This window comes from Anas acuta, chromosome 14, assembly GCF_963932015.1.
Source record: "Anas acuta chromosome 14, bAnaAcu1.1, whole genome shotgun sequence".
In the NCBI taxonomy this organism is placed as follows: Eukaryota; Metazoa; Chordata; class Aves; order Anseriformes; family Anatidae; genus Anas; species Anas acuta.
The window spans coordinates 19,935,818-19,950,528 of NC_088992.1; the positions used below are offsets into that span (position 1 = coordinate 19,935,818).

The window sequence follows — 14,711 nt, forward strand, 5'->3', positions numbered from 1 at the left end:
GGAGGGCAGGTGCAAGAGGCAGGATTGTTCTGGCAGATGAACATTAGGAACTGGTATTATAACCCAAGGGCTCTTCAGTGTTTTCAAAGGAATGTGGCCAGGTTCTCCGTTGCTGTTTTAGTAGTTTGTATTGCAAGATGAGTGTGAAGTATTACCTGGTAACATCTTATGTTTTGAGTGGGGGGAAAAAAAAACAACCAACAACAACAAGAAATGAGCATGAGCTAGAGTTCACTGCAATCTGTAGAGAAGACCTTTTTATTTTTAGAACCAGCCAATGCATTACACATCATTCAGCACAGGCAGAGGCTCTGAAACCACTAGCCAGAATGGCCAATGGGAAAATGAACTTGGAGGCTGCAGGAGCAGGTACCTCTAGCAAAGGAAGGACATAAAGTACTGGGTCTTTCCATGAGACAGCCTCTTCGCCTCTTTTCTGCAGAAATACAGAAATGCTGTTAATGTTGATGGACAAAGTCATTTCTGGGCTCACAGGAGCATTGCTGAGATCATTGACGTATTAAGCAGGAGCTGCTGTGTGGCTCATGACAGGTTTACTGAGTCCAACCAGCTGTTAGCCAGAGGTGTGACAGAACATGGACAGTGGTGTTTGGTACTTTATTCAAATATGGTGTTAAGAATTGAATTTTTATTTATTTATTTTAAGTTAGAGCTGTTGACCATTCTGGCTAGTGAGCTACTGCTCCCGTTGACAGAGCCTTCTAAACATTGCCAATGAATAAAACTTAGTGTTGAGAAGTTAATTTTAAATTAAGAAGAATATATTACTAAAGCACACTAAAATATAGGAGAGAACAATGTTTCAGGGACAACAACAGAAACAAAGGCCACCATTGCTATTGCATCCCCATGCAGTTGATTTCATATAGTTCAGAGAAACCTCCCACCAATAATTCGATGCCTTTTAATGGGGACAGAGAAAAGCTGCTCTAGGATTAAGAAATTTGGCATTTGGGGTGAAGCCAAGACAACCTGTTCTGCAGTTTTGCATACCCAAATCCAGACAGAGCTTGTGTGAACAGTTCCACCAAGGTGCAGACCGTAGTGCTGAAGCTGCCTTGGAAGCATTTTTTTCCAAAACTTTTAAGACTGCCTTACTTATTCACCCACCGGTGTTTTAGTGTTAACAATAGGGTTGAACTGACACAGATCTTTTGGAAACACAGCCCGGTGAAAACGGGTCACTGCAGAACTGTTCCTAACAATGACCCTGGAAGTGGCACCTACTGGTTCTCAGCATCTCTTTTCTAATAACTTCTCCTCTCCCTATCAACATGGCCACAAACATCCATAGTCTTTTTCTAAGAGCCTGAGATTTTCTATGTTAGTGAGTGTCTGGCTTCCTCTAACCAGGGCTTTTCTGCCCACTGTTCTTCTGAATCCCAAAGGAAAATGATGTGAAAGTATTGGTGACAATTTAGTGTGGAAAAAGTATTTTGAAGAAGTCTGACACCACGGCAGAGCAGCCATCATGCACATTTTTTTTTCCTACTGAGCAACATTTGTGTTCAAGGCAGGATTTGTTTGTTTACAGTAAATACCTGTCACATAGCAACAGAAACATTACTAAATAATATATATAATGTTAAGCTCCCAGGTCTAGAAGCTTTTAATGAACAAAACCCACGCATTCCTGATAAAAAATAATAATAAATAATGTCACCTTTTCTTTTTACATTAAAAATGTCTGTACAGGACTGCACAATATAACAAAGTACAATATTATCTTCTAGGCTCAGGGTGGCATCTCTGGGTTAGATCTTCAACTAAATAAGATAGAGGCATGTAGTCTTGATCCTGCATATTTCCCACTGCATAAAATTCATTTTTCCAAAGTTGTGAAGTCTACAGCCTTGCCTAGTATTTATATGCAAAACTGGAAGTAGCTCACAAGGAACATAGCAACATTTTCATGCAGGAAGCAGCTTTGGGACTGAGATTTTAGCAAACAGATGTGCATATGGTGATATTTTAAAGTTTTGAAACTTCTTGCCTCATCTGGAAGAGAACAGAAACAAACAGAAAAATAAAGATGGAAAACATGAGTAGGAGTCTGTCTTCCTGACACAGCTAGAAAAGTTTCTTGGATGGTGTATTTTTCAGGATGGCACTTAGTGATCTATCACAGACTGTCTCTGTCTCTTGATGAACCTTTCTTCTGGTAAGAATGCCCACAGTTTGCTCAGGTGAGGGCAGCGCTGGCAGCTTGTTGGGGTTGGGGGGGTCACTTCCAAACCATGGGCCTCTGAATAGCAGAGGGTGGCCTCTGCCTTCCAGCAAATGGGACCTGCTGTTAGCTGTGAAATGTCTCTGTAGGTCCCACTGCAGCTTGTCAGGCACTATGTACACCCTGTGAATCTCCCATCAGGTAGCATGACCAGGAAGCACAGTTAAAGCATTTACAAAGAAAGCTCTGCAGGGCAGGGTGAATCAGCAGCTCCCTTTCACCAGTAACGATAATCGAAAGGGAAATACTTCCTCCTGTTTGGGCGAAGAAAATGAAGTGCTGTTTTTTATCCAGACAGCATCCGGTCACAGGCAGGCAGACAAAGCAAGTGATGTCTCACATAAGGTTGGGGCTTCAGGCCAGAGCTCTTTCAGATCTTGCTGTCTGAGGACAGAGAGGTGGCTTATAGAGACCGCCCCTGGAAAGGAGTACCAGGAGTCCCTGTACCGGGTGGTTGGTATTGGTGGTGTTTCTTCACACCAACAGAAATATTCTCCCACCTGGAGTAAGGCCATGCCACAGTCATGTAGTCCCACCAGCCTTGTGGATGCAGAGATCCCTTCTGCTCAGTTGCCTTCCCTTGTCCCCATGGATCTGTGTGCTTGTGGCTGGGAGTTTGCACAATGGCAGTGCAGGAGGCATGGTGACATTGCAGATGAATAGGGTTTCATAAAGTCCTGCTGCCTGGGAATCCCTTGGGTACTCTAAAAAGAATCTGTTCCTCCAGCTGAGCCATTCCTCTTCTAGGTCTGTGACTAGAAACAGGACTCTTGGGATTCTGGGTCATTGTGGATGGGAAGCTTCTCCTGTTCCTGATGATGTCCGTTATGTAAGACAGTGTACCTGGGAATGGAAAAACATAAAGATTTCTCAGTGCTAGTTAGAAAGACAGGCTTACATAAAATGAGTTCTTGAAAACCTAGAATCATGTCTTACAATATCTTCCAAATATCCAAATACCACATTAAGCAAATGTGAAGGCCCACTTTGCCCCATGACAGGAAAAATAATCTTCATGATTCAGACAAGAACCTCTTGGTTTCCATGTCTCTAAGGCGTAGCTGGTAATGGGAAGAAACCAGACCAAAGAACTAAGGAAAAAAAAAAAAAAAAAAAAAGAGGTCCAGCACTCCTTATTGTATACATATTCAAAAATGAATACTATGATATCAAGTTACTTGGCATTATTAAACTGCACGAATCTCTATTGAGTATACTTGGGAGTTAGGCTCCTAAAGTAAGGTGCTTAAAACGCTGGTGAGATGCCTGAAGTAAATGGTCTGGATATCCTACAAGTGATGTATCTGCTCATTACAGTAGACAGCCATGGACTCAAAATGAAAGTCGGGATATAAAATCCACTGCCTCTCCAAATTTGTCCTGGTGAATATTCGCAGGGGAATTTGCCCTCTAATATTTTCAACACTGTCAGGTTTAGCTGACTTAATACAGGTCACTGTATATGCAGATATATCCATTGAAACATCTTTACATAGTACTTCATCACTTTACGTAATGATCCTAAAGCTTTCCAAAAATGTGCTGGTTCTCCAAAACAAGGTACAGAATCAATGTAAGAAACAGGAAAAGACATTTTGCATCTAACACTGAATAGAAACTCTGACCATGAAGCATACAAGTCTTAACAGGATTTTGTTCCATCTACCAAGTCAGACATAGCACACTGGGCAAGGCAGGCCACCAGACCTTGAGGCTGGCAAAATCCCTGCTGTAAGCGGTGGTGACGGAGATGATGAGAGCCAGGAGACCCCTCGCTCTGTGAACAGGGCAGACATGTTTTGGAGCAACTCACAGCTTGCTCAGAAGCATGACAGACAGGCACTGAAAGCTGACTTCATACAGGATATCCAAAGAGCCAAACCTTTCTTCTTCTTCTGCAGGAGTCAGAAAACAGTTGTGCAAGTTCAGCAATTTAGCAGGTGGTGCCGTTTGTTACAAAGATGCATTAAGCTAAAGAGAAGTCATTAGGGTGTCCCAGCGTCTCTCGTGGCACAGTTTGCCTGAAGACTCTGTAGTTAGATCAACACCTCCAGCTGTTTACCCTGTGGGGAAAGAGGATGGGTAGGAGAGGAGGAAAGAGCATTTTTATGCAGGGTGCGAAAGCTACGCTGCAGCTGTGATAGCCTTGCTCTGCATGATTTCCTACCAAAATCTTACCAGCATCTCCAGGAAACCGTAAAAGGAATCTTCTACTGGTGGGTTTGTATTGGACCAGGTTTGTTCAGACATATGGTGATTTCTCCTTTCATCTAAAAGGTTAAAGCAACCTACCACATACCATGGGTTTAGTGTCTGATCCAGGACAGGTTTAGAGCAGCCCTGCTTTTTTTCACACCACTGTGTCTTACTTAATCCACTCTGAAAACACAATCAATTTTTCAGGCATCGATATCAATGGAAAGCAAGTTTTGAAGAGAAAGAACAGTGGCAGCTGAAACTCACTTGTGCCTGACCTCCACAAGCTCCCAACGTGTGCCTTGCCCAGCTGAGAGCCTCACACCACAGGATTTATATCACTGACCACAAAGAGACAACAACACTCAACCCCTGCATGCGTGGGCTCAATGTTTCAAGAGAAATTTGTAAACTAGGTTTGAGTAAGAGCAAGGAATACATCTGAGGAAGCCATAATCTGCAAGCAGGAGAAAAAAAAATATAATAAAAGGTTTAAATGCATTAAATAAATTATCTGCAGTAAATTAGTTGATCAGCCTCCTGCCTATAATGAGTTCCTTTACAGGATGTGTACACACTGGCATGTTCAGCTTCCAGGCTCAGGTACAAGCAGCATCCCACACTGCCTACACCCTCTGCCTTCCCCCGAGGTGAGGCACAATGTCACTACTGTCACCTGCAGCTCCACTCAGATCCTAAACACCACCCAGCAGTGGAGCCCAAGAATGAAAAGGTGTTACAGCCCATAAAAGGGGCCCTGCTGCAGGCTAGTCACACACTTGGCAAATGGTACTTTAATTGTGATGATGATCAATTTGGAGAGAATTGCATTTGCATCTCCTGCTGTTTCTGACAATCCAGTGGGCTCTTTAGCTAACTGGTTGGATTAACTTGCAGTATAGCAGAGGGAAGCCATGAGGTTTTACTTTCTGTAGGCCCGTGACCAGAACAAGAAGCCCGAGTGTTATTCAGGGAACCCAGTAAAAGCTGGGGAGAAAATACCAACGGGATGCAGCGGTGCTTTGTAACCTTCCCACTTGTGTTGCCTGCAGGTCTGTCCCCTGCACCAACTTGTACCATTAATTAAAGAAGCCAAACAAATGCTGGGTTTTGGCTTTCCCAGCTGTAATGCAAGAGTCACCACCTCTACCAAGTCCTGCTCTGCCACCCGGCATCACGCCTGTCTCAGAGGTAATGCAATGTGGGGCAGGGCTCCTGCCTCAGGCCAGAAATTGCATCCATGCCCTTGGGTGCAGGATGAGCCAGGAGAGGGGAAAGCAGCACCCCGAGGTGTGTGTACCATCCTGCTGTCAGAGTGCACAGCCTCGTTCTGCCTGGGGTCGGTGCCTGGGGTTGTTTGGACAGTGGGGAACGGCCAGGAATAGGAAGGCATCTGCTCTCTGCCAGGAATGCCTCCTACCTACCCTTCATGCATGCAACACTGGTGTGAAGCTGCCTACACAGGTTACCCATGGCTCTTCTGTGCCAGCAGAAGCCCCTGTGCAGTTCTTCAGCCCTTTGAGCCCCGGGACATCTGTCTGTGAGCTGTGCCTGACCCCTGCATTTCACCATCATCCTTGCTCTGAGCACCCACCTCCATTCTTCCTTGGGCTCCCTGTGCCTATGGCCTGTAGGTCGTTCATCCTGCTGGGTGCTGCAAAGGTCATGGGGCCTGGACATGTACCAGAACTGCAAGGGCTGGAGCACATCAGTAGATGCTGCTCATTAATAACAAATAAACTGATAATGAGGGAGAAAAGACAGCCCTTCCTAGCTGGAGCTCTCTCATTGATGGGCTAAAGGACTTGTGTGGCAGAATCTCCTGCACTTTCCAAAGCCTGTGAACAAATTAGCTTAGCTTTTTGCCTCTCTCCCTTTAACCTTGGCCAGGAGAAATAATTTTACCTAGTGAGCCATAATAACAGTGGAGAAAAAAATATTGACAAAAATAAATGCCCACAACTGTCCAAGCATGGCAAAGCTCTCAGCTGGGCTGGAGGCAGATTAATGGAGGGAGCCCACACAAACCTGCTGTAGGTGCACAGCTGTCTCTGCTCTCTGTTCAGCAGTCCTTTCCCAGCACATCTCTTTACATGATTAATTGCTTCCACTTCTGAGCTGGCAGAAGGTGGTTGCTGTTGTCCTGATGTTTACTGGGGACTCAGGTAAGGTTTTGCAGCAGGACCAGGGGTGGCAGTGGGTTCTGGGAGCTGGTGACTGCCTGCTCCCCATGCCCTTTGTCCTGCAGGACGAAGGACGTGTCCTCACCAGGCAGAGGGGACACAGGGAGGGGAACACTGGTACAGAAGCAGGCATATGGGTTGTACTCCTAAACTGGTGTCAGCACTGCCGGGGTAGCTCAGGACTCAGATGGCGACACAATGGCCATGAAGTATGGGCACGAACTCTACCAAGAGCTGATGAGCACTGTATCTGCAGCATCTTTTCCCATTCTCCAAAAGTTTTCATAGCATATTCTTCCTGTTTCTGATCTGGATCAAGTCTACAACTTCTTATAAGGTGAGGGGAAAAAAAGAAGAAAAAAGAAAAAGAAAGAAAGAGCAGACTCTATATCATATCCAAGGCCTTTCTCTGCTTTTTACCAGGGTGACTGATTTAACTGCTGTATTCCTGGCAATTCAGTATGAGGGAGCACCTATCTGCCTGTCTCTGTCTTTCATTTTTTCCTTTTGTAAGTTGTTGATTGCCAACACTCCAAATGAAATATTTTGAAATACTTTTTTCCCCTGCATTTACAACTGGAAACTCCCTGAGGATTCCAGGAAACTTTTTGGTAACAGGATTTGGTTGCAGGGGTCCCAGGGCAAAGTCTACGAGAGTGGTGCTGTCCACAGGAGGCACCACAGCTGCGGCAGGTCCTCTGCTCTTGCACTGCCCTGGGTGCCCACCATTCCTGATGAGCAACCCGAGATGTTGATTGCCACCAGGTGGCATCTCAGAAGAGGAGCTGCTTCTCTAACACCTTCCCAGACAGCTCCCATGAAAAGATGTTTACTGAGCAAGCTGGAAAACACTAATATTTCATGTTCACTCTCAGTGAACACAACTTTCCCACTACTTTCCCATTCCTTCTGGCTTTAGTTCTGCTCTGTGATAAACTGTGAAGACTATCTTGCCTGAGCAGATATTTCCATTTTTAATAATGAAAGCTGCCATCATTGAACCTTATGTTCATGGGACTTAACATTCACCTAGGACCATAGAGAGTCTGGGCATAGATGGAAGCTGCCTGTAGCCAAATTTTAGTGGAATTGAGCTTCCAAACTGAATAAAGAATTGAAACTTTTCTTAGATACAAAATCCCTCTTGGTCTATGGTTTCTCTTTCCATCCCCTTTTCTTTCTGTCACAGCTGCAAAACTCTTCAATACTTCCCCATCTGGAATATCTACAGCACCATTGTTGTAGCTTTATGCTCAATATAGGGCCCGTATCTCAAAGCTCCATTTCTTTCAGATGGACTTATAGAGAAAGAATAAATAACTCTCTTCAATATCAAATGGGGATTACAGTTAACCATCGCTTGGCAGACCAGAGCAGGTTATTTTAATGAACACATCGTTCTGAAATAAGCCTCCCACCATCTGTTCGGCCCCATGATTATAAATGCAAACAACATAATTCATAAATGCTCTATAAAAGAAAGGGAAAGAGAGAACAGCTTAAGATGACTGTTAGTTTTTCCAGACAGCGATGCATCTGCCTACTTTATTCCCATTTCAGGAACAGGTAGAAAACAGTCTTTTAATTCTGTATTTTCTGGCAGTCACCAACCAAAGTAAATCATTGCCTGTAGAGGACAGAAATGTGGGTAGGGGCGGTGCAGTTTCAGTTTGCCTCTGACAGAAGGATCCAGGAAAGGTGGTGTGGACCATCCTGAATCTCAGTGGGTGAGGAAGAAACACAGAGCATGCGTTTTAGTACAGCAGCACTAAATATGCCTGTGGCACCGGAGTGCCCTCCAGGAATACAGGAGCTGAGGGTACTAATGATAGTGGTATTTGCTCCCTGAGAAGATGCTTTTGACATTCTGGAAAACTGGGCAATCTTGAGAAACATTCAGAAAGCTGAGAAAAATGAACATAAAATCCAAGAATTTCTGGAATTTGCTCTTTTAAACTGTGAAGATTTTCTTTGAAAGAGGCAAAAGTATATATTTTTAAACCCCTAATACACAAAATATGTCAAAATGAAATGTGAACAAAATATATTGTTTCACTTCAATTTTCTGTTGAAAAAATAATAATAATCTATGTGATCCAAATAAAATGTATTGTCATTAAACATTTGATTTTAATACAGCTGCGTATTTAATTTTTAAAAGGTCAGTGGAGAATTGCCCCTCTCACACAATTACCAGCTTCGTAGAGGCCATGACATGAAAAGCTTGCCAGTACTCTAATCTCAGGGCTGAGTGACTCACGGTTCCAGCCACCAAATTGGACTTCCACATTCAGCCATCAGTAGAAAACCATCACCGCAGGATAAGAACAACTCTCCCACACCCACTCTCTACATTTCTTGCGGTGAACAGGAGCAAAAAACGACAAGCTCATCCTGTTTTTTTGTTAACATGTATCAATATTGCTGAACAACTTAAATTGATTTCATATTCAGTGCTGTAAAACTAGCAATACCACTAACGCTTTCAGGGTGAATAGCTCCATTGTTTCTCTGTGAGCTTTTCATTTCTTCCTGTTTCTAAGACAAGCAAGGTACTTGTAAGATTTCTTAACAGTTTTCCTAACAAGCTTTAAGCTGGTTGTGTATCACCTCCCTGCGGTGATGACCTGCAGCCCATTAGTGAAAGTGAGCTTGCTGAAGGTGGGTCCTGCCCTGCACCTGCCTGGGACATCCTGATGTCTGTCTGTCCCCCCAGGGATGAGTCAGAGAGAAATACAGAAAGCACAGATGGGGAAAACAGAATGGGAGCTGCTCTAGGGGAACCGCCTCAACTCTCAGACAGGTCCTTTTTCTCTGCAGAGCTGCATGTGGAGACTTTCTGGGCTCCCACCCAGGCTGCTGCAGGAAGCAAGATTTCAGACTGGAGGATATCATGGGAGGCTGAAGCTGTCCTTACAGCTGGCTTTGTGCTCTGTTTGGGAGCTGAGTTGGTCTGCATGGCAGACGAGCATCTCCATCTTCTCCTCCTCGGGTATTTCTCTTCATTGCCAGCTGACAGCCTGCAGAGCCTGTGAGGGTTTGGTATGATTGTCTGAGCAAAGGGACTGGCTAGATGGTGCTAAATCACCTAGTGCAGCTCTGGCAGAGAAAGAGATGACCATGCACAGTTGTCCTTTGACGGCCAGGACCAAGAAAGCACAGTAATGTGGTGAGGAAAATGAAATCCATACTCTGCAACTAGCCTTACAGCAGTGACCCTCCTGTGCCTCCAGTGTCTTCTGCTCAGATGCTGGAAGGGACCTACTTTGTTGGGATGTAAAGCCCACCCAGTCAGGGGATTTCTCTCAAGTAACCTCAGTCTATCCCCAAAGAGAACATATCCCTAAATTCTTAAAATGTCCTACCCAAATTTGAAAGCATAGTTGGTCTGTCCTAGTCTTCCTATTTTTTTTTTTTTTTTTTTTCTAATGAAGAGGGGCAGCTGCCAGGGGACCGTTGCTCTTCACAGGTGATGCAATCCCTTGGCAAAACACAGGTAAAATCCAGGCAGATATCACCAAAGGTTCGATTTTCCAAGTGTAGCTGAACGGTGAAAATCCAATGTCAGGAAAATGTTTGGATTGCTAAATTATTTAGATAGATCTGACAGCAATGTTGATTTTAAAGTCCTTGGTAGGCAAACATAAATACAAATTTGTCTCTATCTCTTGACATGTGTTTATTTTTTTCCACTCTTGAGCAGTTATACTGAATATCTTAATTATCATTAAATCAAATAATGCTGTTTAGACCTCGTGAGCTGGAATTAAGCACTCATAATTCTCTCCTAAATTTCAGTTAGAGGTTTTAAAAACAGCTGTCTCCAGCCCACATAATCCAGCCTCTCATTTGTAAGACTTCTGCATGTCTCCTCAGATTTAAAATTAGCAGTCAGTTCTCCAAGTAAGCAAAGCCTTTAAATGAGAGAAATATACCCCTGGGAAAAAAAAAAAAAAAAAAAAAAGACTTTTTTGCATCTGACAAGTCACCAAAACAAAACAAAAACAAACAAAACAAACAAACAAACAAACAAAGAAAGCATTGATCAATATGTTTGTTTCTCACCTTTCTTTTTCCTTTTTTCCATCATTCTTTATGGATGTTTTCCTTTGCTGAAGCTGCCTGTTCTCTTATTTTTAAGGAGCAGCCCTGGCTCCCACTTGCTCTCAGGACCTGCAGTCCAAGGGTGTGTTCCCAGAGCACCTCCATCCAACATGGGTCAGGGCATTCCCAGACAGCTCTGGGCAAGTTGCAGGAGCTGCACCGGGGTGTTCTCATCTCCAGAAGTGGAGGTGTGCAAATAACGTGTATTATGCTCTGTGACCCTACCAACACACAGGCACTGCTGCTCTGGTTTGATGTACAATACAAATGCTTCAAAATATTTTCTGGCAAAACTAGGCCAAAATATCCTCCAGTTCATTTACTTTTGTGTTTACGATAGAAGCATATATATGTATATATATATATTAAGGAGGACGTTTAACTTCTTTGGAAAGTGCAGGCAAATAGTAAACTGAAGTGTGATTTTGAAATAAAATGCCAAAATACTTAAGGATCTTGTTTCCTTTTCTTTATATCCAGCTGAAAACATTCATTGAATTTGACCCAATCAGTTTGTTTCCCTGGAACAGCAACTGTTCATTACATCTTCCTTTTTAATTCCTTTTATTGCCTGGCTCTATTAAAGGATTTGGTCTATGAAAAATTAGAGGAACCCATTTAAGCTACTTTAGCTTTGACGGCTAATCCCAGCACACTGCTCTTTTGCTCAAAAGACTTCTTCCATGAATGGAGGAAAATCATTTTGGTCTCTCTGGTAGCTTGCTAAACACAACCCTTCACTTGGCATAGGAAATATATTGGATAAAGATTGATTAAGGAAGATAACTAATTAGGAGCCTGGCCTGAGTCAGCCAAGGCACAGGTCAGCAAAGAAGCTGAAGAAGCAAAGAAGTCAAATTCAATAAAAAAACAGGGCTGAAGGAACATGTTTTTATATCTCATTATCTCTGGCTACCAGCTGAAATCTTTTCCATGATGTCATAAAATCTCATTTTTGTACAGAATAATAACCCCTTTGGATAATACTTATATTCTTGATAGACATCAAAAGTTAAAATCAGGAAGATGACTACAGGTATTTTAATGCTAAGCAAACAGACCAATACTAAACACTTGCTAATAACAAGAAAGATCTGCTAAGTTCATCAGTGATCTATTTTAAGAGCTTGCTTACAGAAAATTGCCTGGGTCTCAGGACAGCTCCAGGCTGCAGAGGTGGCTTTCCAACAATTCCTGTTTGTTTGTGGGCAAATCATGCAATTTCTCTGGGCCTCGTTCTACTGTGGGTGAAATAGAGGCAATACTACTTCCTTTGTATGCTTTGTATTTAGATTTTCGCCATTTTGGAACAAACTTTGTGTCATTTCAGATACGAATAGTGTCTGGTGCAACTAAATCATAGCTTGGTTCAGGTCTGTGGTGCTACGGCAGCCACATTTAATCACTTACACAAAACAAATTCATTTCAATTTAAAAGTGTCAGAAACACTTTCCAGACCAGAACAACCTACAGCTGTAGGAAAGGTGTTTTATCTACTGGAGAACTTCTTTCTTCCACTAAATCCTTCACACCCTCAGAGGCTGGGAATATCCTACCTCTGGCTCGCTGACAGTAATGATGTTCTCAGGCTATCAAAACAGAAACAAAACAATGACTGCGTTTGGCTTGGCACTTCCAGTTTCTCACTGCAGTAATTAGATTCCACCTTTCCTCTGTGCCTTTTAGCAACTGCCTCTTTCATTTGTTGATGGCAGCGCTGCAGCCCCACCTGTGTGCAGAGCCACCACCAGCAGCTATCCTGTCTTCTGCTGGCCCTGAAGCAGTGCTCACCACTGATGGCCTCCCCATCCCAGTTTTATGAGACATGGTTTCAGACAAGGGGAGCCATCGAGACAGGCCAGGCAACATGTGCTGGCCCTGACTGCCACCAAACAGATTTATTCTCCATTGCCTTTGGTGGAGATTGCTCTGAGTGTTCATCCGATGTTTGACACTGTTGACCAGTTATTGATTGTAACGTGGGTGTTGCTAAAATATGCCTGAGGTTTTAATAACTTTTCAAGTATGAAGAGCAAACAATGACTATGTGAAACCTAACGAAGAGAGAAATGCAGGATGCGATCCCTTGAGTGACTGTGTCTGTGTGGTGGTACATCAGTTGGTCTGTGCATTTCCTAGCACTTGTCTTATGCAACCAAACCTTTAGCAGAGCAAGCAGCTGACTGGGTTAAATCATTTGCCATAAAGCAGGGTCACATGAAGGAAGTTAATGCTTTGGGAGAAGATCACCAGATCCCCTCCTTGAGCACCTGCTGATGGCTTGGTTGCCTTTTGGACATGAGCCAACAGGGCTCATGTAGACCTTCTATAAATCAAATAATCGCATATCCAAACCATACTGTCACTGCTGTCAAAGTTGTTCTCTTCTGTCAGTCTTACCCAAAAAAACAGTGAAACCAAGAAAGAAAAGAAATTAGAAGCTGAGAACGAAGTTTCTGTTTCCCAGGGAGATGATGAACTTGTTGCTGTTACCCCTCTGCTCCTGTGGCCTCATTGCATTTTACCTTTCATGCATCAGCAGGTGCCTTCCTGAGCTGTCAAATGTGGCAGCTTTCAAACCACAAAGCTCACTTTAAAAATAATCCGCCTCATTATACCATTAGCAGTTTTGATCCCATTAGAACAATAGCTGCTGTGTTCCTCCGGCACATCCTGAATGAATCTCACCCTCCCCTTGCTGGAAGAACGAGCAGTTCCTATCCCACCTCCTCCCGGGTGGGAGGGTGAGAACCTCAAGCTCCCCACATGGAAAACTACATGGGAGGGACGTGTGGGCCAGCTGAGCCTCACTGCTCCTCTCTGCCCAGGCCTGGAGAGCTGCCAGGGTCCCCCCAGCTCTCCCCACACAGCTTCAGGTGCTGAGCATCATTGCAGTGCTGAAACAGGGAGACGACACAAGGCCCTTCCTTGCCCCTCTCACCTTGGTGGCTGAGATTGACGATGGCAAAATGTCAGCTTATGGTGCAATAGTTTAAAAATAAAGCTGTTTTCTTTTTTGCTTAGAGCCGCTGGGACAAACTGGAGAAGCAGCTTTGGATCTCCTGTTAGAGTGAGCCAGGGGATGACAGAGGCATTGCCAGGAAGAACCCCAGGCACCTGGGGCCTCTTCCTCACCCTAACAGGTCCAAATGAGACATTAATGACAGGACAGAGACAACTGGCTACCTCAGACCACCCCTCTGCTGATACAGAATTGTACCACCGGTCATTAGTTTATCCAGACTAACTGTCCATCCAAAGGGTGTTTCTGCAGTGGCTCTCTGCAAAGACTACTCCATGTGCCAATAGACCTCATCATTGGCTTTGCTGGTAGTCACTTTAATTGTTTGTCCTCTCTGCCAGCTTAAAGCTTTTCCTTTTCTCAGTCTTCTTATGTTTCTGTCCTTCAGACACTTGACTTGAATGATGTTTATCTGTTTCCCTATTTTCCATTGCAGGACATTCAGCTCAACCTTCACAGAATCACAGAATTTCTAGGTTGGAAGAGACCTCAAGATCATCGAGTCCAACCTCTGACCTAACACTAACAGTCCCCACTAAACCATATCGCTAAGCTCTACATCTAAACGTCTTTTAAAGACCTCCAGGGATGGTGACTCAAACACTTCCCTGGGCAGCCCGTTCCAATGTCTAACAACCCTTTCAGTAAAGAAGTTCTTCCTAAGATCCAGCCTAAAACTCCCCTGGCGCAACATAAGCCCATTCCCCCTCGTCCTGTCACCAGGCACGTGGGAGAACACACCAACCCCCACCTCTCTACAGCCTCCTTTAAGGTACCTATAGAGAGCAATAAGGTCGCCCCTGAGCCTCCTCTTCTCCAGGCTGAACAAGCCCAGCTCCCTCAGCCGCTCCTCGTAGGATTTGTTCTCCAGGCCCCTCACCAGCTTCGTCGCCCTTCTCTGGACCCGCTCAAGCACCTCAATGTCCTTCTGGTAGCGAGGGGCCCAAAACTGAACAC

General features: G+C 44.1%; 1 protein-coding gene across 2 annotated transcripts in view; it reads right to left on the bottom strand.

Moving 5' to 3' along the window:
- Nucleotides 1-244: 244 nt before the first annotated feature.
- HTR4 (5-hydroxytryptamine receptor 4) overlaps nt 245-14,711 on the bottom strand; it is a 136,163-nt gene continuing 121,696 nt past the window's right edge. The window contains exons 7-8 of one of the 2 annotated variants that reach the window (XR_011101281.1): nt 4,131-4,311; nt 245-3,091 (exon numbers count right to left, since the gene is read on the bottom strand). Coding sequence is in view for 1 of the 2 variants with exons in the window: in XM_068697733.1 (XP_068553834.1) it covers nt 3,004-3,091 (88 nt within the window). In the remaining variant the exon portion in view is untranslated. The remainder of the gene's footprint in view (nt 3,092-4,130; nt 4,312-14,711) is intronic. The other variant, XM_068697733.1, reaches the window with a different exon arrangement.